This window comes from Podarcis melisellensis (genome assembly GCF_964234715.1).
Source record: "Podarcis melisellensis genome assembly, chromosome: 2".
Classification (NCBI taxonomy): Eukaryota; Metazoa; Chordata; class Lepidosauria; order Squamata; family Lacertidae; genus Podarcis; species Podarcis melisellensis.
In genome coordinates this window covers 1,797,019-1,822,055 of record NC_138529.1, presented here as the reverse complement: position 1 = coordinate 1,822,055, position 25,037 = coordinate 1,797,019, and the positions used below count along the sequence as shown (strand labels likewise).

General features: G+C 43.5%; 2 protein-coding genes across 5 annotated transcripts in view; one reads left to right on the top strand and one right to left on the bottom strand.

The window, feature by feature from the left end:
• NXNL1 (nucleoredoxin like 1) overlaps nt 1–1,987 on the bottom strand; it is a 28,204-nt gene extending 26,217 nt beyond the window's left edge. The window contains exon 1 of the mRNA XM_081898195.1: nt 1,757–1,987. The gene's annotated coding sequence lies outside the window, so the exon portion shown is untranslated. The remainder of the gene's footprint in view (nt 1–1,756) is intronic.
• SLC27A1 (solute carrier family 27 member 1) overlaps nt 1–25,037 on the top strand; it is a 52,131-nt gene that overhangs the window by 166 nt on the left and 26,928 nt on the right. For 3 of the 4 annotated variants that reach the window (XM_081898126.1, XM_081898127.1, XM_081898128.1), the window contains 6 exons: nt 8,775–8,942; nt 17,528–17,922; nt 19,681–19,842; nt 21,798–21,867; nt 22,705–22,796; nt 22,939–23,048. In XM_081898126.1, the coding sequence (XP_081754252.1) occupies nt 8,776–8,942; nt 17,528–17,922; nt 19,681–19,842; nt 21,798–21,867; nt 22,705–22,796; nt 22,939–23,048 (996 nt within the window). In that variant the 5' untranslated portion in view covers nt 8,775. Of the gene's footprint in view, nt 1–147; nt 599–8,774; nt 8,943–17,527; nt 17,923–19,680; nt 19,843–21,797; nt 21,868–22,704; nt 22,797–22,938; nt 23,049–25,037 lie in introns of those variants that run through there. The other variant, XM_081898125.1, reaches the window with a different exon arrangement.

Sequence of the window (25,037 nt, the reverse complement as noted above, 5' to 3'; positions counted from 1 at the left end):
TGACGACGGTGGGCGCTGCCCTCGCCACGGTTCCTGAGGGGGCGGGGGGCGCCGTGCCATTGCCTGGCAACGGAGGGGGAGAGCGGCTGGGAGGGGAGCGCGAGAGAGATGGGGCTCGGAGGGTCGCGGGAGGAAGCCTGGCGAGAAGCCCCCCCCCCGGACCCGCGGGCTGGGTGGGGTGCTATCCCGGTGCCCCATAGGGATGTCATTTTACTGTATTGTAAAACTGCCTGTGTAAATGAACCCTGGCACACGGTGCATCCATGGCCACTGAAAAGACTAGCCAAACGGACAGAAGACGAGACAGGATGGCAAGAGGGAGCTAGCCAGCCAACATTTTGAGAGGTCCCGTGCTAAGAGAATGTCAGGAAATGCCATTGCATGCATATAATATGCCAGAAGAATCCGTCTGACCACTGCGGGAATCAGAATGCTGGACCAAATAGACGTTTGATTTAATCCAGGAAGGCTCATCTTCCATACTTGCAGAAAAAAGATGAAAAATATTTCTAAAAACACCTGTTCCAGGTCTGATCACCAATAAACCAAGAATCAAGCTGATGCTCATATTTCTACGCAGTCACGTTTTTACCAGAAGGTAATATTTACAACAGAACCAAACTGGTGCTGGTTATGACTCAGATGTATCATACCTGCTTTTAGTCACCACACTTTAAAAGGGGGAGAGGAGGAGAAAAACAAATCCAGAGAGCATGTTGGATAGCAACGCATGCAACTAGATACAACAAAGAGTCCAGAATTTATGACATAAGGAAAAGTTGGTGGAACTGTGCTTGTTTAGCTTAGAGAAATGAAGATTAAAGCACTACATGATATCAGTTGGCAAATATCTAGACTGCAATAAAGATCACATGGAGCTGTTCACCTGAGTCACAAGGGAAGGGCAAGAATCAAGTTGAGACACAGCAGATTTAGGCAGGATAACAGAAAAAGCTTTTGAAACTTAAGCACGGTTAGGTGATGTAGGGAATTTGGAGAGTCATACCCACCCACCCAAAATGTTTTTGACAAGAGATGAGCAGACAGAGGAATCCCTGCATATTCAGTAGACAATCTGCAAGGCACTGAAGGCCAGTCTTCAAATCCTTTCAGGTGATGTGGTTACCTCAGTCCTAAATTCACACTCACCAGTTCATCACATAAAAAGAGCGTGGAGTGAAAGCTCACCATGCTTATATTGTCACACATTATTCTAAAGCAGGAGGACGCGGGTGGCGCTGTGGGTAAAACCTCAGCGCCTAGGACTTGCCGATCGCATGGTCGGCGGTTCGAATCCCCGCGGCGGGGTGCGCTCCCGTTGCTCGGTCCCAGCGCCTGCCAACCTAGCAGTTCGAAAGCACCCCCGGGTGCAAGTAGATAAATAGGGACCGCTTACTAGCGGGAAGGTAAACGGCGTTCCGTGTGTGGCTCTGGCTTGCCAGAGTAGCTTCGTCACGCTGGCCACGTGACCCGGAAGTGTCTGCGGACAGCGCTGGCTCCCGGCCTATAGAGTGAGATGAGCGCACAACCCTAGAGTCTGTCAAGACTGGCCCGTACGGGCAGGGGTACCTTTACCTTTTACCTATGCTAAAGCAGCCATAAGTTATGTTAAATCAGTACACACAGTTAAGTCTCATGGCAACCCTCAGTGCCATCAACCTAGGAAGATACCTGACCACACTTTCTAAAACTTAAAACAGTTTGACTAAGCTGGCAGTTGGCAAAGGAATCTCAACATGTCAAAACATTTTCTTACCCTAAGGCTACTGCCTTCCACAGATAACATGCCACCAAACGCTGTCTCCTGAAGCTCTATTCCCAAGACACTCTTTTTGAGGGATTTCCAAAGCCGACAGTAAACCTGGCAAGATCTTTAAGTCCTCTTCCTAATGTTGCCAACTGTCCAGAAAAAAGAGTGGGGGCGGGCTTATTTCTAGCCTTCTCTTGTGAATAAATGAAATGGGGAAGCCACTTTCCTTGCTCAGTCGAGAGATTCTTAATCCCACAGTCACGGTGTTGAGCCTCACATTGTGTGAAAGATTCTTGCACTGCAGGAGGTTGTATTTAGATGAGCCTTGTGGTCCCTTCCAGTTCTACAATTCTAAGAAATAAACTTCTATCTAGAAATGAAGTGGCCCTATGGGGGAAAGGGGCAGCCCAGCTGAAACATGCATTGTTGTTGGTGTTTGCTTTCATGCCACCCTCTTCTGTGCATTACGTGAAGAAGTATATCTGAACCTATTACCAATTAATCTCTCTGCACAGAATTGTTAATTTTCTGACAGGGCACTTAAAATTTAGTTTCTAAAGTTGAAGTTTTTGTACATGGAATTAAATAATTTCTTCCAGTCTCTGTGGGAGACTGATTATTAACTTTGAATACAGAAGCCAGTGTGGTCAGACTCTAATATAATAAAGATCAAACATGGATTGCCAAATTGAGGAATAGGAAATAATACATGGATTTACCAACCCAGATGAATAGGGCATGTGTGATTATTGACAGCAATAGGCCTGTGTGTTATATTTTTATCCTGCCCCTTCTATAAAGAGCTCAGCGTGGTGTGTATAGGGGTTATCTTATTTTATCCTTGTAACAGCCCTATGACAAGAGTCAAGAGTTTGTGACTGGCCCTGTATCACTCATAGCTTCATGACTACAGAGGAGTATGATCTTGGGTTTTCCCTGCCTGTGTCCAACTATCTGGCTGCTACATTACATTGACTAAACATTAGGAAGAACTTCCTGACAGTAAGAGCTGTTCGACAGTGGAATTTGCTGCCAAGGAGTGTGGTGGAGTCTCCTTCTTTGGAGGTCTTTAAGCAGAGGCTTGACAACCATATGTCAGGAGTGCTGTGATGGTGTTTCCTGCTTGGCAGGGGCTTGGACTCGATGGCCCTTGTGGTCTATTCCAACTCTATGATTCTATGACTTCTTGACTAGTGATTGTACAAAGCACAACCTTATTAACTCTGTGTAGGGCTGTATGTACACTACACCCCCCCAAAAAAAAATGTGCCGAGAAAAATTCTGCTTGTAGAACGAATTGTAGGGATCAAATATATGAAACATTGGACTTCTTTGTAGAGTTGTTTTACTCCCTTAAAGCCCCAACCCTAATGTAAGGGTGGTTGGAGGGACCTCAGTGCACCCTGATTTCACTGAGTGGGTCAAGATGATCCTTAGCAGAGCTATAAGAGCTGAGGTGGACTGAGGTGTGCCAGAGGCTGGTGCCAGAAGTGCCTGGACAGCCGTTTAAATGAAGCCATGAAGTCTCTTCCTCACACTCTTCTAGTCCTACTTCATAGATGCTATAGGGCATCATCCCCTTCAAGACTCTCAAAGAAAAAGCCTGGATTGTGAGTAGGGGCATGCTTCTGAAAACTTGGTTTGGGAGTTAACATACCACAGATGTGAAAAGAAGGGAAAGGCAGTTCTTGAAGCCCAAGAGCTGGCAAACTGGCTTGCAGGATGTCATCCTGGTGATGATAGAGCTCCCATCATCCACAATCCAGGAGGAGGAAAGGCTTAAAGATCTAATGATCTTTTGTGTAAGGATAACACAGACATTTTAGTCCTTACTTTGGACAGAGAGGATGGCAAATGGTCCAAGGTAGGGCTTTTTACATCTTAACTATAGGTGTAGCTGTTTTAGAAGTAGTTCAAAGGGCTGGTTCTGTTCCTCAGAAAGATTTTGATCTTAGAGTAGTTCAGGAGATTCTCCCCAAATCCAGGGGGCAAAACCAAGTTACACCTTTCCTTGTGGCACTCAGCAATACTCTCATTGTGGAATTGGAAACAAGGGGGAGAAAAATATATGAATGAATAAGGAGACTTAGAACAGAAAATGTTACGCGTTACCTGCTTCAAGATGCCATTCATGAATTCACTTGTTGCTGCTGAACTTCGAGCATGGTGGTGACAGTTCTCTGTGGGATCAGGGCAACAAGAAAGCAGATACCTACTGCCTCATGCAACCTGTACAAGGCATTTGGGCATCACACACAACTTTTATAGTTGCAGAATGAATTGCATTTCCTGAATACTGTAAATTGGTGTCGTGAGTTTTTGCTTCTAAGATTGGAATTTTAAAAGAATTTGGCAAGAAGTGGAATTCCAGAGAAGAAAGGGAATATTAAATTTTATTGTTGATGCAAGAAGGAATAGCAACTATGCGAGAAAACACTGGGAACCCTTTTGGGATAGTAAAACCTTGTTTCCTAACCATTGGAAGACTGCCTTGTGCCCTTGAGTTTTAAGAGTCTTGCATGCAACTATTCTGCATATAGTGCCCACTGCAGTTTTGACAGGAGCAGCTGGTGTGGTGGGAGGGTGCTACTGAGTTGTCCTCCTGACACTGACTGGTGTAGCTGCAGCTTTCCAGGAGGGTGGGGCAGGGCAGAGGTGAGGTGAGGTCAGTGTTTATGGGTGCAATGACAAGAGTGCAAGATTGGCCCTGCCCATGCATTCCTGCAGCCCTTTCCTTGTTCCTGCCTGACCCTGTCCTTGTAAGCTGCAGTGGCACTCCACAGCAGTGTTTCACCACCCCACCTGCTCCTAGTTTTCAAGACTCGAAACATCTTTTTAAAAATGTACAGTGGAAGCTAAGGTTTTAGGGATGGTATTCTGTGTCCAAGTTATCAGTACAGAACGAGATCTGTTCCGGAGCCCCGTTCGCATCCTGAACAGAACGTAAGACGCGACGGCATGTCTGCGCATGCGTGGGTCGTGTTTTGCCGCTTCCGCGCATGCGCGTGATGTCATTTTGAGCATCTGCACATGCACGAGTGGTGAAACCCGGAAGTAACGCGCTCCATTACTTCCGGGTTGCCGCGGAGCGCAACCCGAAAGCACTCAACCTGAAGCACATTCAACCCGAGGTATGACTGTATCTTGGGGCATACGTTTCTGGCCCTACTTAGCAGAATGAGCAGAAGGACCTTGAAACACCAGGAGTGGCTTTTTGAAGTAAACAAAGCACATAATACACTCTACCATCTAAAAAGGCTGGACATGATATTGGAAGACAGTCAAGTCCAGAGTCTAAAATTACCCAAATACCCTACTGTTTGAACTAAAGTACACCCTGATTGTTATATAAGCAGCGATGAAAATTCATCAGGTAAATTTTGCACTTGCCTATCGGCCACCTGCAATCAAGTGAAGATGCCTGGGCACCAGGAGGGTGCCTGACATCTCCACCATCTGGAGGTGCATGCCTGGGAATCCTTGAGTCTTGACTGTTTTCACACACACGCAACATGTCCTGTAGAATTGTATCAGTTCTTCTGCACAATCAGAATGAATTTCAGGAACCAACAAGCTATATTGAAATACATGGCTTTCGAGCCGGGCGGCCTCAAAATGGCATCTAGGCATTCTGTTTTGGCAAGTGTAACCCTGGCTTAAGGAGCCATTTGGCACCTAACTTACATATCTGAGTTTCTAACACTGTATATAAGATGCTAGGTTTACTGGCTTTAGAATTAATTTTCCTTTTTGTTATTACAATAATTATAAATAATTCAATCCAAATATCGTTATTAAAATATTTTACTTTTTTTTTTAAAAAAGAACTCCTCTCACCCCCTTAGTATGTGCTGTAATTTTTGCCCTTTGGCCTTTTTTCCCCATTTCACACTTGATCTTAGCCAAAAGGCTGAGTCGGATATCCTCAAGGTTCATTCAGGAACACACATTGGTTACGCCTTGCCCAGGTTTGTGTAAAACAACATTGTAAACATGTTGCTCATATTTCACTCCATAATGGTTTAGAACTTCCTAGTTCAGTTGTTTGGCTGTAGCAACCAGTACTGAAGTTGAAAGTCACCTTAAAAATCAACGGCTGCAATCTTAATGGATGTTTACTACGCTGAACATGGAACATACACCAGAGTAGGCATGCACAGTACAGTATTGAACTGTTCGTCTGTTATCCAAAGAATCTGCTTCAGGAAATCTCTCTCCTCAATATCCATTTTGTGAATTTTATTGATAGCATTTGGCTTTAACAGTAATAATATAACTTGCCCTTCAATCCCCAAATATACCAGGCTGAGGTGTGGCAGGATGCAGAATACAGTACACCCACAAGCATATAACACACCCAGTGGAGGAGAGATCTCACTGGTGAAAAACTCTCCCTTTATCATGGGATTTGAAAAGGTGGTCCCCAGCATATGGCTGGTGGGCGTGAGTCAGTTTGCTTCCCCATTGCTTGGATTGCTCTGCCAAATTAAAATCAGTCTAAACAATAGAAAATATCAAAATACCCACCAATCTCAATACATGTTCATTGAGATTGACAAACACATGTTCGTGAGCTGTAATCATGCTCTCACCATAGACACTGATGATATCAGAGCCCCTGGCAGAGGCAACCCTTCAAGTACGCAGGAGCTGAAATCTGGTTAGGGCTTTAAATGTCAAACAGATGCTTTGATCAGAGTTGGATTTGTTAGAAGATCCAGTCTCTGTCTTTGAAATTCTCTATATGGCATTAGTCATCCTCCCTGTAAGTAGTGCTGCTATTTCATCTACCCTAAAATGCTAGGGAGTTGCATTTTATTTTGAAGCTGAAATGGGATGAATGATTGATGTTGTTTTTTGAAGCCAGATCTTATTTTATTTTTATTATTGCTATTTAGTTAATGTAAGATTGTTTTAAAACAAAAGAAAAAAAGTGAAATCTGAATTTAATAGAAACAGGCTAAAACAAGGACTACAATTGTTATCTTTTTAAACTGAATCCATGACTGCATCAAACACATGATCCTAGTATAAAACACATTGAGGAAGCTGTACTTAAAGAAGGAACCCTAGGAAGATTATATTTTCAGGTACAGATTATAAATGTGCACAACTGACATGCAGTATATTTATTATTAGCTTGAAAATTGTAACTAAGGACAAGCAAGTAAGTGTCCTCACAGGCCTTGGGATCTAGCTCCTGACTTTAGGAGATACAATCTTTTATCTTATCTAAATAATGTTCCTTGCCTATCATGGTGATTTTGTTTTTACTTTTTATGTCATTTAACTAGGTAAATAATGCAGTTTTCTTGGTGCATAAGCAGCATTTGCACCCTGACAAACTGTTGCTAACTATGTTATGATGGGATTGTATTTGAGTCTAGTCAAAGGAGTGTGTGTTGCAAGACAGTGTGCAAGACAGAAAATCAGCTAAATGAAAGTGTTGGAGTGTGCAGCTTTGTAGCAAAAACAACACTGATTCTCCTTTGTTCCCTTTTGCCACTCCTGTCTTTGTACCCTTCTAGCATGCCGTTCCCTACTTCTGGAACAAGTTGCTCCTTTCTATTCGCCAAGTAACTTACTTGCTCATCCTGTTTCAAATCCTTCATTAAGCTTTCATTCACTCGCTCATAAAATGTGTTGTTTCTCCAAACTTGAAGACTCAGGACTAAAAATGGATTTAAGTATATTCAGTGTGAAAGTTCTCACCTTGGCTACCTTAGCCTTCACTAAGTAAAAAAATGAAATGAGTATTTGTAACTTTTTGGAATGATACTCAGGCTTGTGCTTCAGTTAACGGACAGCCTTTCTGTTCATTACTTGCATCAGAACATAGTGTGTGGATGGCATTGTTAAATACCCATTTGTTGATCTTGGCGTTCACAAGAGAAGGAGGCAGTCTCCCTTGTCTTCAAGGTTTCTCAGTCAAGCCCAGCACCTTGAATTGTACCTAGGAAACATTATAGTCTTTTGAGAGGTGCTACATACGGGATCAGAGAAAGTTTCCAGGCAGTGTTCAGTGGCAATCTAAAAAAAAAATGGTTTGATGTACTCATAATTGAATATAATGGATAATTTTACATACTTTTAATCTTTTTCTTGCTAGGTCTTATTTCCTTACATGTCAGCATTTAAAGTTTCTGACCGATTTTTTTTTTTAGATTGATTTCATGATATAGCCAATTTTCATAGTTTTAAATACCCCAAAACTGAAAACAAGTCTGCACTTTTGAAAAAACAACAACAACCCTGTAATCACCAATATTATTTTAGATTTTAAAATAAACTTTGTTTCATTATTTTTTTCTTTCACAGCTATGGATTGTAGGAAAGTTGTACCCAGTAGCCATTCCCCCCCCCACGATGTCCAAAAAACATAAAGTTTTGTTACAAGACATGAGAGAACCATAAATTTTATTCTTTGTTGAGAAAGAGCATGACTTTGCAATAATTTTCGCCATCAAAAACTTTTGATTGCATCGTGCCCTAACGCTGAAAATTTAGGTTTCCTAAACCTAGTTTTTCCATCAGAAAAGCTATATTTATACATTTTTTAAAGGCATTTATAAGATCTTTGAGTGCTGGTGTATTTTTTCCTGAAATCCTCATCATGTTATTGATCTCTGTGTAAAAATTCAAACAGATCTGATCATTGGTTATGGAGAAAAACAATAAAATGCACACAAGGCCGACGATCTCAAGAGGGACAGAAACACAGATTTCATGAAATTTTGAAGTGCTATAAAACTAAAACCATTTGAGATGGGGGGGATTAAGGGGGTTTCTTTCAACCATAAGGGAAGGATGTACACCAGGTTTCATCAAAATCCGAGAAAGTGGGTGGCGTGACCATGTTGAACCAACGTGGAATGACCCCCGGCTAATCCTGGTTTAAGGAGCCATTTGGCATCTAGCTTATATATCTTGAGTTTCTAACACTGCTCAACTGCATACTTAATAAAATGTTGATGCAAAACAAATGAACTTAGTGGTTAACACTGCAGCCTATCTCTTTCTCTAGAATGCGTATGATTGGCGTTTGCACTGCCTCGCTTGGTTCTCTTGGCCTGATGCGTTTTTTTGGCTTGGCCTGGTCATGGAGTATTGCAGTTGCTCTGGGCATTTACATTGGCACTGGTGGCTGGACATTTCTCCGGATCATCTTTAAAACAGCCTTGAGAGATCTCCTGTAAGTACAACTTCCTCTTGCATCGTAATGTGCTCGTTTGTTATTTACATCAATCAGGGGTGGCCAACTTGTGGCACAGATCTGGCCCCTCATGCCGTGAGAAGTGGCTCACCAGCCCTCTGATCAGGAAATTAAACAAAAGTGCACATAGAGGGTTTTTCTTTCTGATCTTTGCACTGAGCACCATAGAACTAAGATTGGAGCCTGATCTTTAAGAGTATAAAACACAACATTTCCAGACACTCTGATCCCAGCACTGGAGTGGTGAGGGTTGGCAATGCTGCGTGTGCACATGAGTGTGGAGAATGAGAGAAAAGTGTACTTTGTGGTTTCATGTCTGTTGAAAAAACTGTGCTTGTGTAGCGAGTGCATGTGTGCTGCCTGTGTTGTGTTGTGCTGGATGCAGTCACAGGAAGCTCTGCACAGGGCATTAGATTAGCTGTGTTGCTGAGCCAAAAGCATGTTGAGTTCCATGCTGCCTTGTCTTTTCCTCTCTCCCTTTTGGTATCAGCAGTGACACACAATGTTGGAGAGGTGGAAGAGCAATGCAGCCTCAGCCATGCTAGCTACTACTGGCTGTATTTGTAGTGAGCCTGTACGCACACATATCCTTTGGCCATGCCCAATGCTGCTTGGACAGGTGGCTGACGCTCAGTGTGGCCCTCAGGCTGAAAAGGGTTTGCCACTTGTGCCATAAATAATAAAGGTGTTCTCACACCCGATAGACCTGTATATGGCTCAGTGTGCTAAGGACTTCGGTGGAAGTGGAACTTGTGCTAAATTGGATTTATTGCTGCTGATAAATCCAAAGATGATCAAGGTACAACATTCTAAATCTTCTGTTTATTCAGTCTTGTGTACTGTACTTATGAGGAAACTGACCCAAGGTTAGTTTATCTGGGGACAAAGCTACGTTGAACGGGTCACCCACGTGAATGGAAATACTCTTACTGTGAAATGAAACAGTGTGTGAAGCATTTGCTAGATTGCTTCAGAAGCAAAGTACCATACCATTCGTATACAGTGGTACCTCGGGTTAAGAACTTGGTTTGTTCCGGAGGTCTGTTCTTAACCTGAAACTGTTCTTAACCTGAAGCACCACTTTGGCTAATGGGGCCTCCTGCTGCTGCCACGCGATTTCTGTTCTCATCCTGAAGCAAAGTTCTTAACCCGAGGTACTATTTCTGGGTTATTGGAGTCTGTAACCTGAAGCGTATGTAACCTGAGGTACCACTGTACATCTGAAAGAGACAGCTCTTACTTCCTAAGACTCTAAGCTGTTGATATGGAAATACACAGTTAAAAGCAGATAAAATATTATTGATAAAATTCCATTCCTCAGCTGTTGTAACTGAGTGGTTAGAGGTAGATTTGGGGCTGAACTAAACGTTGTGAAAATCATTTTTCTGATTCCATTTTGAAAGGAAATGCTCCACAGGAGGCTGCGACCTTGAAGGGAGAACTAATTTGTGGTGGGTAGCAGGTGGGAGAGAAGGTTGCTTAAACTTTGGTTAGCTATTTGTCTGCTCAAAACCATAAATGGTGTGAATGTGAAGAATTCTGAACTACACATTATGAGAAATGTTGAGAAATTCTACTCACCCATGAAGCTTGGGGCCCGGTCATCGGCGTAGCCAGGATCTTTGTTGGGGTGCAGGACTTTTGAAAGGGGAGCAGAGCCAATGTGATTGATCAGTAAGTTAAGTATTTATATAATTCTTGGTCCAATGTACATCATGCTATTGTTGTGATAATAAAAGGAGAAAATCTCATTTGTATGCTTCAGAATCCAAATTAGATAAATTAAAAGTTTGAAAGGGGAAATAATTTTAAAGCCAAATTTAAAATAATTTTAAAGCCAAATTCAAATTCCTACTTGGAAATAACTTGCACCTAGAAATTAACATGAATTCTGTGTGGAGTTTATGTGTATATATGGCTTTCTTGATCTTTGTTTTATTATTATTCAAAATATTTTCAATCTGCTCGCCACTGCAGGGTTGGGTACTATAATATAAATGAAAAACCACCAATGCAACCATATAAAAGAACAAATACAGTGGTACCTCGGGTTAAGAACTTAATTCGTTCTGGAGGTCAGTTCTTAACCTGAAACTATTCTTAACACTTTGGCTACTGGGGCCTCCCGCTGCTGCCACGCCACTGCTGCGCGATTTCTGTTCTCATCCTGAAGTAAAGTTCTTAACCAGAGGTACTATTTCTGGGTTAGCGGAGTCTGTAACCTGAAGCGTCTGTAACCCGAGGTACCACTGTACAAAAGAATCACAAGAGTGGCAGTAACAAGAAGAATCATCTAAACAACTATAGATGAGCTTTCTTGGCTGAAGATATAAACTGTGTGTTAGATCCATACTGCTCTCCTGTGTGCCTTGCTCTGTAATTGAAATTGACACCTATTTTCTTCAAGATTATATATCCTTGAGATTCCTGTGTTGTCAATGGATTTAGGGCTGCTGCATTCTCAAAGAATGCTTCACTTCTTACAGGGGTTTTCAGTGTCCTCTGGATCTCTGCTTCCTCTCATTGCATGGCAAGTGAGAAATAACAGGAGAGAATAAAGCCCCCTTAAGAATGTGGAAAGTGCAGCTAAAGCTTGCAAAGACTCTTCTGTTTCTTTCCTGGCAGAGCTGAGGGCAGGGTCATTGTGACAGGCAAGCCTCGTTTGGTGAAATGCCAACAGCCTATTACTAAACCAGTCTCTCTTCTCCCCAGTCCCTCAAGGCTCCTGCTTCACTCAGGAGGGATGTGTAGGATTTTATTTTTCCAATGTTATTGATTTGTATTGGCGGTCTAATTCTCTGGGCATTCTTCCTTAGATCAACAGCAAATGACATTTTTGGTACAGAATGTGTTTAGTGCAGCCCTGTTAGTCATGTCTTGATGCTGTGGCACTTTTTATTATCTTCCTGACAAGTCTAAAAGGAATTCCTACTTCAAAATTGATCATAATTGTCCATTACAGTGGTACCTTGGTTCTCAAACGGCTTAGTTGTTGAACAAATCGGCTCCCAAAGACCGCAAACCCGGAAGTAAGTGTTCCAGTTTGCGAACGTTTTTCGGATACTGGATGTCCGATGCAGCTTCCTCTTGAGTGCAGGAAGCTCCTGCAGCCAATTGGAAGTCGCACCTTAGTTTTCAGACTGTTTCGGGAGTCGAACAGACTCCTGGAGCGGATTAAGTTCGAGAACCAAGGTACCACTGTACAATGGAAGATGTTTTAAATTATCCAAAAAACCAGAAAGATCAGTTACCCACACCAAAAAGTTGCTTTCAGTGTCTGGTATAGACTAAAAGTCAGGATAGCAGATAATTAACACAGCAGTCCTGAGTACAATTATGAAGCAGTGAGCTTCATTGAAATTGGAGGGGTTACCTTCTGATTAAGCATGCATTGTGCAGCAGTCTTAAAATACAATCCTATTCATACTTGCTTTTAAACTGTTGGTTTACTCCTAAGCAAATATCCCTAAGGTTGTGCTGCTAGTGGTGGTGTTCATCTTTTATCCAATTTTTGTCAATATAATTCTTAATGTCTCATAACCCTGACTGGATGGGGTGTATGCAATATAATTTGCTTTGAGTCATCTTTAAGAGCTCTTCTACAAATGAGTTAATTTTGCTTGCTCCTTGTTGCTTTCAGACACAAATTGAACCTGAAAATATAGCATTTAAATTGCAAAGTGTTCCTCCTTTCTCCACTCCCTTTTGTTCCCTTTCTGATTCATAGAATCATAGAATCATAGAGTTGGAAGAGACCACAAGGGCCACCGAGTCCAACCCCCTGCCAAGCAGGAAACACCATCAGAGCACTCCTGACATATGGTTGTCAAGCCTCTGCTTAAAGACCTCCAAAGAAGGAGACTCCACCACACTCCTTGGCAGCAAATTCCACTGTCGAACAGCTCTTACTGTCAGGAAGTTCTTCCTAATGTTTAGGTGGAATCTTCTTTCTTGTAGTTTGGATCCATTGCTCCGTGTCCGCTTCTCTGGAGCAGCAGAAAACAACCTTTCTCCCTCCTCTATGTGACATCCTTTTATATATTTGAACATGGCTATCATATCACCCCTTAACCTCCTCTTCTACAGGCTAAACATGCCCAGCTCCCTTAGCCGTTCCTCATAAGGCATCGTTTCCAGGCCTTTGACCATTTTGGTTGCCCTCCTCTGGACACGTTCCAGTTTGTCAGTGTCCTTCTTGAACTGATTCACCTTGCCCGTTCATCAAAATGGGCACAAACTACAGGAAAACTTTCTGTGATAAAGTAAATGAAAATTAGTACTGATTTTTTTTCTGTGAAATGCTGTAGTTCCAGCATATGTTACAATTTTTAATCAAATGTTTTGAATACAGCACTTGATTTTTAAAATGAAGTATTGGGGCTCAGGTCTGTTTGGGTGCTCTACCATGTCCACTGCAAGGAGACAATTTTACTTTAGTTGCACTAGTTGACTGACATGTTTTAATACATTATGAAGCTGTTTTATACTCTAACTTGTTGCAGCTCCCTGACTTCTTGGGCAGAGGTAATGCTTTTGATCAAGGGATTGAACCTGCACCTTCTGAGTGCACATCGTGTATTCTGCTGGCTGGGTTGTGTCCCGTCTCCATGCTTGGTTGGTGTATGCCGGAGAGGGGATGAGCAGGGGGGAAGGATTTCAACGTAACACCCATAGAGAAGAGGGGGAGATGGAGGAATTGGTGACAGGGCTCCAAGACCCTTCCACCGACGATAGTGGAGAGAGCGCTGGGACGCCCCTGCCTTCCCCTTACTTGCGCAGACGCGTTCCGCGCAGAGAACATAGGAGGAGACTCGGGGTCAAACAGCTTTTATGCTGGAAGAGGTTCAAGAGACGCCCACTCTCGGATTCTGCAAGTGACTAACAGGTCACGGAGGGCGAGCTCCGACCCTGGGCATGGTTGGGGCAAGCAAGCTAACTGAACTGAAGTAAGGTTACGCACAAGTAACCCCTAACAACCATTACAGTTGGGAACGAAGGGCATTCTGTAAATGATTTCCTCTGTTGTATATTATTTCATATATACTATTTACAAATTGGGACAAAGCCACAGAAGGGAGGGTTTGGTGCCTAGTGGACCTTGTTAAAAGATGCTGGAAGTGTTGTCAGGCTGTAATACTAAGACCAACAGCATCTACAGTCTCCCTTCCACCTAATGCACCAATGGAGGCTTGCAATGACATGCACAACTTAATTCTGTGCATGGCAGCTGCACGTTGCAGGCCAGAAACCAATGCGTACCTTGTTTCAAGGGGCTACTATGAGCCTAATTCTTGTGCCCTAAGATTATAAGAGAATCTAATGAAAAATTTGCAAGTGTTAAAATCTTAGTTTTCAAGCTTTCAGATGCAGATAAGTTTTTTTAAAATATACAGGCCCAGTGTTTAGCGGTTGGAATTTTGTCCTCTTTTGCTTCTTTTATAGCCTCTTGCCCTATTCCTATCTCCCCTCCTCTTCTGCCACTTTCCTCTTTCTGTCACTGCACATGTCTAAAGACATTCCAGACTGCAAATCTGAAAACATTAGACTCGGAATGCAGTTTCATTCAAAATACGAACATTCGTATGCAGTTTCTTTTTCACAGGATTGTAGCCAGTGTTAGTTCTACTCAAAGTGGATCCATTGAAATTAATGAACAGGACCAACTTAAGCCTACTCTAGGTGGATACAACCCATGGTTTCCCCCCCTGAAACCCCCCCCCCCGGTTCTATATGTAAACAACTCTAAGATGTAGGCATAGAGAAGCGAAGGACTGGCCTGACCATGGAGTGATGTGTGGACTTACGAATGACTGTTCTATCCTGTTCTGTCCTGACGTCACATATGATATTGTGAGGAGCCAGGGGGCAGAGCCAAATGCCCTCTGAAAATGCAGGAGGCCCAGCCCCCTCAAAAATACATTCAGGGGGCCAAAGCTGCCTCGGCCCCTATGGTTTTATCTCCATCCTTGGTTCTGCAAAGAGCTATATGGACCGAGAGATCTAGGGAATCATACATGTCTGCTTGTATATGGGAATCATACATGTCTGCTTGTATATATTCTGCACTAATCCGATGGGTGAGAAATTCCCGTGTCAATTATGAGTTTAGTTTCCTTTGGATGAGAGAGAACCAGACACTTAGTGTCCTTTTGTAACCACTTGCTTCATTTACACATATACAAGCAGGCCATGATAGAGGCAGGAACATTCCTAGAAACAGACAGCACAGCTGAAATAGGAACTGTTTCAGCCAGATCCAAGGCTTGGCTCTTGTTAATTTTAACGTCAACTACAGTTCACCTAGAAGCCAGCTCCCAGGGACCGAGGACTATTCAGTCCCCCTTAAATATTTAAGGCAGCCTGGTCCACCCAAAGTTGATGGGCATTGCCATTCAAATGGTGTGGGTGCACTGCGTCTTGTGATCAAATATATGGGGCAGGGCATACTTGCCCCCCCCCCAATGTTTTATGCAAGTTGACACTCCTGACAGCTCAAAATATTTTTTTTTTCAAATTCAAAACTACATATTGGCTCCAAATGCTCTCTGTTCCTTCCCATTAGCTGGAGATTGTTACCTTCTGAACTCTTATGGTGTATAACCATTCGAAGGTATAAAAAACATTCCCAGCTATCACAGAACTAGAAGTCTTTTGTTTTAAACCCCTAACCTCCAAATGCAACACTTCATTAAAACAATTCACAGTAAGATAACCAAACTTGAAACAATTTATCTGGAAGATGTTGTTGTAGAATTTTTTTTCCTGAGTTTCCGAAATCTCCCACGTAACACTTGGCATTAAATAGGCAGGGTGGGATACCACAGACCATTGCTTCTTAGTACTCCAAAATGTGAGTTAAGCAGGAAGCAGCAAAGAGGCAGCTATACATTATCTCACAGTGAATGAAAAAACATACAAACAAACTTTATTTGTATGTACTTGTGTAAGAAATACTTAACATTCAGCATGTCTTTTTGGTTTGTAGAGTGCCCCTCCTCAACTTTGGCTAGAACCAGATTTTAATTTCAATACAGGGACGTCCAACTCCCAAGAGACTGCGATCTACTCCCAGAATAAAAAACTGGCAGTGATCTACCCATGGGGGGGGGGGGAGCTTTTTTAAGGCGGGAAACCAAAAGCTCTTCTGTTTTTGTGGGGGGGGGGTGCATGCCATAAATCACTAACCAAACAATAAACCGGCCAGCAAAAACTCCGTCTTCTGTTTTTGCAATTGTGTGCAAATGAAGGACAGAAAGAGGGGGCGGGGCTGGATGTTCTTTTTACCCCGTGGAGGAAATTGAGCCGGCGATCGACTGCTATCAACTGGAGATCGACCTGTCGATTGCGGTCAACCATTTGGGCATCCCTGCAATAGACAAATGCCTTTCTGCATTGACAACAGACTCTGTTTCATGCAGAGAATTTTGAACCATTGGTGCTTATAAGCTAAGATACCAGGAGCTATAATATCTAATAATATATATTATATCTAATATATAAGCTAAGATACCAGGAGCTATAATATCAGCCTTTGAAAATCTTTAGTGTTGGGAATTGTTAATTGAGGGTAGATTGTGGCACAAGTTCCCAGTTCAGTAGTTTAAATTGTTGCTTCCTTTGAAGCATCAAGTGCCTGTAGCTGTCAAGACATAAATATACTTGGTTAGATGAACTGAGGATATTTATGTCTGTATGCTGCAGCTGAGGGCAGAACCAAGTCCAGAACGTGATATTGGACATAAAAGTCAGCTTCCTCAAAAATACTGGCTTTTTAAAAACAAAAACAAATTTCTAGCCCTTATGACTGAAGATGTGATTCCACCTAAACATTAGGAAGAACTTCCTGACAGTAAGAGCTGTTCGACAGTGGAATTTGTTGCCAAGGAGTGTGGTGGATTCTCCTTCTTTGGAGGTCTTTAAGCAGAGGCTTGACAACCATATGTCAGGAGTGCTCTGATGGTGTTTCCTGCTTGGCAAGGGGTTGGACTCGATGGCCCTTGTGGTCTTTTCCAACTCTATGATTCTATGATTCTATGATTGAAGATGTGTGTGTGGATGACACTTGATGAAATCTCAAGAAGCCAGAGAGGTGTGTGACTACATTTTTCGCTGGTTGGGAAAGTTTGTATGCTGTGACTAGCTCTTCGCCTCTCCCTCTCCACAGGCCTATTAAAGTCTAAAATGTGCAAAATAGTGAAAACAAACTTGTATTATTAAGTTCTCAAAGTAAGGAGGGTGAATGCATACTTAGCTGTTCTCAAAGTAAGGAGGGTGATTGCATACTTAGCTGGGTGTAGAATTTAGATTGCTTAGATGCAGAAATTTTATTTATTTATTTATTTATTTATTTATTTATTTATTTTGTATGAAGTCATTTCGGCATGGAACTGACTGTGGGTCAGGCACAATATAAGTAGCTCCTTAAATGAAGTTAATATCTGTGAAGTCTGTATCTTGAAGAATGAGTATCTGGACAAGACGATACTCTGGTATATTGCTGCCTTTCCCTCTGAGCAGGGAGCACTGTGTTAAGTGCTATTGTAACTAGATTTTCCTTGTTGCAGGGGGCTGTCGGTGCTCATACAGGTTAAATATAAATTGTACTGGCACCGGAAAGCCAAGAGCAATGTCCCCAAGATATTCCAGGATGTGGTCCGCCGACATCCAGAGAAAGTGGCCTTTATCTATGAAGCTACTGATGAGAAATGGACTTTCCGGCATCTGGATGAATATTCTAATGCTGTGGCCAACTTCTTCTACCAGCAAGGCTTTCGAGTTGGTGATGTCATTGCCATCTTTATGGAGAGTCGACCTGAGTTTGTAGGCTTCTGGCTAGGGATGGCCAAAGTGGGCATCGAGGCAGCCCTCATCAACTTCAACTTGCGTCTTGATTCTCTGACTTACTGTGTGAAAACATCAGGGGCAAAAGGCATCATCTTTGGCGGAGAGCTGTCAACAGGTGGGATTCCATTTGGTTTGCTGCTCCTTAAGCACTTCTTGTTTTACTCAGAGGAATTACACTTTTGTTTTGTGAGGAGGGGGAGAAGATTGATTTCTCTGGAGGAAATACTTGAAAGCTGCTCACTTCCTCCAGTGTCCAACTGAAGATCTTCAATTGCACAGTGGTAATTTGGCTCTTAGTAATATTTGCCAAAAGGGACGCAGGTGGCGCTGTGGGTTAAAGCCTCAGTGCCTAGGACTTGCCGATCGAAAGGTCGGCGGTTCGAATCCCTGCGGCGGGGTGCGCTCCTGCTGCTCGGTCCCAGCGCCTGCCAACCTAGCAGTTCGAAAGCACCTCCGGGTGCAAGTAGATAAATAGGGACCGCTTACCAGCGGGAAGGTAAAGGGCGTTTCCGTGTGCGGCTCTGGCTCGCCAGAGCAGCGATGTCACGCTGGCCACGTGACCCGGAAGTGTCTCCGGACAGCGCTGGCCCCTGGCCTCTTAAGTGAGATGGGCGCACAACCCCAGAGCTTGTCAAGACTGGCCCGTACGGGCAGGGGTACCTTTACCTTTACCTTTAATATTTGCCAAGGTTGAATTGGTTGATCTGTTACGGAATGGGTCATCTCAAGGCAGTGCTAACATGTCCATCATTTCCTTGGTGCCAGAAGTGGGAGCAGGTTTCTCTTGCTCTCTCCTCTGTGTGTTCTGTGCAGAAGCCAGTGTGGTCTGGAAGTAGAGGCAGAACAGTAGATTGGTGTCAAGGGGCTTCTCAGACCCTAATCCTCCACTTCATACCCATCACCCACCTGGCCCCCAAAATGGACTATTAGCTTCAGTCTTCTGCTAGGAGGAGCACAACTCTATTCATTAATATTTTAGTTATGTTGACATTTTCTATGCACCATTCAGTAAAACACACAGGGCAGTGTACAACCAGAACAGTACATATATAGAAACACTATTAGAATAAAAGGGCTTATATAAAGGATACCCACACAAGCCTGTTTAGGTTTTAAGATCCTCACCAGAAGAATCCCTACTGTTGTACCTACATCATATGAGGCAATATGCCTGTAAAAAGGCATTTTTGGTTGTGGTTCCTTGTCTTTGGATTTCACCCCTCAGGGAATCTCACCTAGTCCCATCTCTGATATCTTTCCAATCTTTTTACAGGTTGTTTAGTTTGACTGATGCATTTATTGGGCTCTTACAATGCTCTTCTGTTGTATTGTATCAATCATTATTGATGCTATATTGTTTATGACTGCTGCAAATTGTTTTGGGAGGTTTTATACTTTAAAAGCTGCAGAAAGTAGCAATTTAAAAAGACCCCCCCCCCATCAGCATTGGTAGAAAGATCTCTAGTGCAAATGGCAGGATACAAATACTTTATCCTGTATATCTGCAGCAGGTGGGTTTGTGTGCCTGTGGCCTTTGTTGCAGGGAGTAGGTCTCTCTCTCTCTCTCTCTCTCTGTGTGTGTGTGTGTATACCAGTCCTAGATAATGGTAGCAAGAACATGCTAGGTGTGATTCCAGGGAATTGCTGTTGGGAAGGCTAACCTGCATCTTTTCTTGCATGCAATTAGCATAATTTGAATATCAGTATTGTAAGCATGGCATGAAAATTTACATTTGGGTTTATTGTTCTTTTGACATAAACAGAATTCCCACAAGCTGTAGTTTGGCATCTTCTCAAAATTAGGTTCTGAAAACTCTTTGCCCTTGGGTACTTACTATTTTGAGCTTCTTGTAAGGCTGACTATGTTTTGCAGCAATATCTGAAGTGAATGGGACATTGGGGAAACACATGGTCAAGTTCTGCTCTGGAGACTTCAAACCTGAATTGGTTCCTCCAGGCACCAAACACCTGGACCCTCTTCTGGCAAAGGCATCAACATCTCCTCCAGCTCAGGTTCCAGCCAAAGGATTAGATGGTATGTTTCCATACAACCACACACCTTTCCCTAATGAATCAGGTTATCCTGCATAGTCCAGCAGGAGCGTCTGACAGACACTGATTCACGGGACCTTTCATCATGTTACTAGATGTCTCAGCCAGCACCTGTCCTAGTTTCAGGAAGGCATGGAAATTGAAAGCTTATAACCTCAGGGCTGTTTGCTGGGTCAAAAGAGCATAACTGTGACACAGGTCACTTTTACTGGCACAGAAGCCCTTCTGCTTATTGTTCTGTTTTTTTCAGAACAGCTGTCTCAGAGACAAGTAGTTTGCCAAGGTAGATGATGATGATGATGATGATGATGATGATGATGATAATTTATTATTTATACCCTGCCCATCTGGCTGAGTTTCCCCAGCCACTTGGGGCGGCTCCCAGTCGAGTGTTAAAAACAGTACAGCATCAGACATTAAAAACTTCCCTAAAGAGGACTGCCTTCAGTTGTCTTTTAAAAGTAAAATAGTTGTATATTGCTTTGACATCTGCTGGGAGGGTGTTCCACAGGGCAGGCGCCACTACCGAGAAGGCCCTCTGCCTGGTTCCCTGTAACCTTACTTCTCGCAACGAGGGAACTGCCAGAAGGCCCTCGGCGCTGGATCTCAGTGTCCGGGCTGAACGATGGGGGTGGAGACGCTCCTTCAGGAATACAGGACCGAGGCCATTTAGGGCTTTAAAGGTCAGCACCAACACTTTGAATCGTGCTCGGAAACGTACTGGGAGCCAATGAAGATCTCTCAGGACCGGTGTTATGTGGTCCAGGCAGCCACTCCCAGTCACCAGTCTAGCTGCTGCATTCTGGATTAATTGCAGTTTCCGGGTCACCTTCAAAGGTAGCCCCATGTAAAGCACATTGCAGTAGTCCAAGAGGGAGATAACTAGAGCATGCACCACTCTGGCGAGACATTCCGCGGGCAGGAAGGGTCTCAGCCTGCGTACCAGGTGGAGCTGGTAGACAGCTGCCCTGGGCACAGAATTAACCTGCGCCTCCATGGGCAGCTGTGAGTTCAAAATGACTCCCAGGCTGCGCACCTGGTCCTTCAGGGGCACAGTTACCCCATTCAGGATCAGGGAGTCCCACACACCCGCCCGCCCCCTGTCCCCCCAAAACAGAACTTCTGTCTTGTCAGGATTCAACCTCATTCTGTTAGCCGCCATCCATCCTCCAACCACCTCCAGGCACTCACACAGGATATTCACCGCCTTCAACTGGTTCTGATTTAAAAGAGAGGTAGAGCTGGGTGTCATCTGCATACTGAAAAACACCCAGCCAAAACCCCCTGATGATCTCTCCCAGCGGCTTCATATAGATATTAAAAAGCATGGGGGAGGGGACGGAACCCTGAGGCACCCCTCAAGTGAGAGCCCAGGGGTCTGAACACTCACCCCCCAACACCACTTTCTGAACACGGCCCAGGAGGAAGGAGCGGAACCACTGTATAACAGTGCCCCCAGCTCCCAGCCGCTCTAGACAGTCCAGAAGGATGTTATGGTTGATGGTGTCAAAGGCCGCTGAGAGATCCAGCAGAACTAGGAAACAGCTCTCACCTTTGTCCCTAGCCCACTGGAGATCATCCCTTGGTGAGGCCTGAATCCTGATTGGAAGAGATCCAAATGGTCCGCATCCTCCAGGCATGCTTGGAGTTGTTCAGCAACCACCCGCTCAATCACCTTACCCAGGAATGGTAGATTTGAGACTGGGCAATAGTTGGCCATACTGGCCGGGTCTAAAGATGTTTTTTTAAGAAGCGGTTTAATTACCGCCTCTTTCAGCAGGTCTGGGAAGGCTGCCTCGCAGAGGGAAGCATTCACCACACCGTAGAGCCCATCACCCAGCACTTCCTGGCTCACTTTTATTAGCCAGGATGGGCAAGGATCAAGGAGACAAAAGCTGAATGTCTCACTCATGCTCCACTTCTATATTTTCTTCCTAGATCGGCTGTTCTACATCTACACCTCTGGCACAACTGGAATGCCCAAGGCTGCCATTGTGGTGCATAGCAGGTGAGGAGCATCAACGTGACTGTCCTGGGAACTTAGTCTTCCAATGTTCAGTATAGTTTTTAATTTGTGATTATTATTTTTTAATATGTACACAAATATCCAAGAAGCACTACTGGACAGTAGGTTGCCAGACACTTGTCTTTACAGCTGTCTTCTTGGAAGAAGGCATAACATTTCCTTCCTGTCTTTGAATAATTGAGAGGAGGCAGCAGGAGCAATGAAATGCAGCTTGGCAGCTTTCTGATATTGTTGGGCCCATTGCACCAGATGTGTGTTGCATCTCCTCCCCACTTCCCATTGTATACATAGTCACCCTTAGGATAGTGACCCTGTGCCTAATCACATATACAAATGTAGGAAGCTATGCTATATCAAGCCAGGCCATTGGTTTGATTATGGACTGCAGTTCCTTCACAGAGAAAAAGTAAGAAATGCTGAGGGCCAGGTGGAAATGAATTCCATAATAATATAAAACACTGAGAGTGTTATCTATGGAAACAGGGCTACCTGAGAGAATTTGATTTCACCTCTTATAGTGTGTGGGTGGGGTGGGGGGGGGGGCTATTTTGGATCTTATGGATAGAAATCATGCAGGAGCCTTCATCATGGGGTTAGTACCTTCTGCAACTTTTTCCTTAGATGTGCCTGTGAACAAGAAATAGGATCCTGAAAATAGTCTCCTTTGTTACATTGCCTGCATGTTCTTGTGTTGTTGCTTTAGAAAGTCTGCTTATGTGAGCTGAAATTGTCCTTTTTACCAAATACTTACTTTCTTATTGCTACTGCTAGATAGTATTAAGTGACCTAAATTCATACATGCTTTTTGTTTCCTTGCAGATATTACCGAATAGCAGCTTTTGGTTATTATGCCTACAGAATGACCCCCAATGACATAATCTATAACTGTCTACCACTGTATCACTCAGCAGGTAGGCCATAGTTCCTGCTGCTTGTTTTAGTTATGGAGGCTTGCTCTGGCATTGCTGGGGGCACTCTGTTTTTAAAGATGATGCTGTCCTCCAGGTTCATGGCAAACCCACCATGCTGACAACCTTTCTCTCTTTCTCTTAGGGAATATCATGGGTGCTGGCCAGTGTGTGATCCATGGCCTGACTGTAGTGATTAGGAAGAAATTTTCTGCCAGTCGCTTCTGGGATGACTGTGTGAAATACAAGTGCACAGTAAGGAGAGCCCCAAACTCTGCTTGTAGGCACCAGAGTTTGTAGGAGGTGGGAGCAAATGAATTTGTGGGGAGGGTCTGCTTGGAAAGAAAGCTCCAGCTCAAAAAGATCAAGAAGACCCTTTAACAGGAATGAAATCAGAAATTACCTTGAGGTAAATGGGGTACTCCAAATGATATGTGTGCAGTAGTTCCTTGCAAATCCCTGTTTCAGCTGGATTTATAAGATCCCAAAGCTGTTTCAGTCACTGAAGGGCAATTGGTATTGACACATTAAACATTGTGGATGTTCCTGTGATCCAGAGTACTTGGGTTCTCCTGAGCAGAAATAATTAGGAAGGGTTCCCATCCAAATATTGTGATCTGTACCTACCCTAAACCTTTGCAGGTGCCTGTTGGATAGCTAAAGCTAGTTTTTCTTGACAAGAGATGCCCATGGACAGGCAGGAGTCATTCAAACCCTGGTGGTTTGTAGGTGCTAAAGTGAATTAGTTACACACCCAAGTCATGATGAAGCTGTGGTGGAAAGTCCAACTATCATCCTTCCTGCATCTCAGTGGATTATGCCCTGTGGTTCAGAACTCTCTGTCTCACTCTGCCACTCCTAATGGCACTTGGGGATTTGCTACCTGAGGCAGCCACTTCACTTTGCCTCATGAATAGCCACCTCTGAATAGAGATGGACAGTCTCTTGTCCCTTTATTGGAGGTGTGGCAATGAATTAAGTTGAATACATAGCTGCTGGCCCTTGTCTTCTAGAACTGCACTTGACGCCAGTGCCTGGCTAGCAGCTTCATTTGCTTCTTGCTTTCAGAATTTCCTTGCAAAGGAAGATTCCAGCAGGGAATCCCTTGACCGTTTGCCCTCCCATTCCAGATACAGTGGTACCTCCAGTTGCTGATGGGATCCATTCCAGATGTCCGGCCGGATCCTGAGGTTTTTGCAACCGGAGAGACTGCTTCCGCGCATGCACGCTCGGCAAAAACCCGGAAATATACTTCTGGGTTTGCCGCTTACGTATCCCGAAGTTTACGTAACCGGAGGGATACGTAAGCGGAGGTACGACTGTGTAGCTATATTGGGTAACACAGAGAGGCTTACATAGTGAGAAAGCTAATCCCAGTTCTAACACTTTTGCTGCTGCCAGTGTCTTGTGTGACACTCATCAAGGAAAGTGCTGGATTGATTTTTCCTCTCCCCTGTTGCATTGATCAAGAACTGATTCTTTAAGCTGACCTCATCTCCTAGCATTTCCTTGTAGTGCTAGGCTTCACTTATTCTTTGAAGTGCTGTGCATATTTATTGATTTATAAAAAGTATTTGTAGACTGCCCCACCGTATAGAATTCCAAGGTCACCACCAGGCATAACACTGGACTGGGTGAAATGTCTGACTTCCTTGTAGTACTGTGTCAGAATTGTGTCTGAGCAATAGGTAACTTTGTGGCTATTTCCAAGACAATATTGCATTATATGGTTGCATTACTATGGATTTGGTTTGAATGTGCCCTTGCATGTGAACGTGCAACAACACTTATGCTTCCTCCTCTGATTCTCTTAGTTTTACTGTAGGCCAAGTGGTTAGAATAACTTTACTAAATCTTACTAGTCAATCGCATTTTCATTAATAGATTTTATATTCATATGAATTAAAATATTGCTCTGAAGACAAAAGCATTCCTTCATCTTATGATACATGGACGTATTGCAGCAGGAAGAGTCATTTGTTCTCAGAAGAGTCATTTGTTCATGTGTGAGAGAAGAAGGGGAATGCCTTGTATTCTTAGAAAGAGCAGCAGCCCATGGTTTGTAAATGCCATGGCACCTTTCTAAATAATAAAAATAGAATAAAATACAGGATCAAAATAAGTAAAAACAACAACAGCAAAACAATACTCCCACAGATACTAATCAGCAAAAAGCCTGGTTGAAGAAGAGTGTTTTTCCTGGCACTTAAAAATATATAATGAAGGGGCCAGGCAAACCTCCCT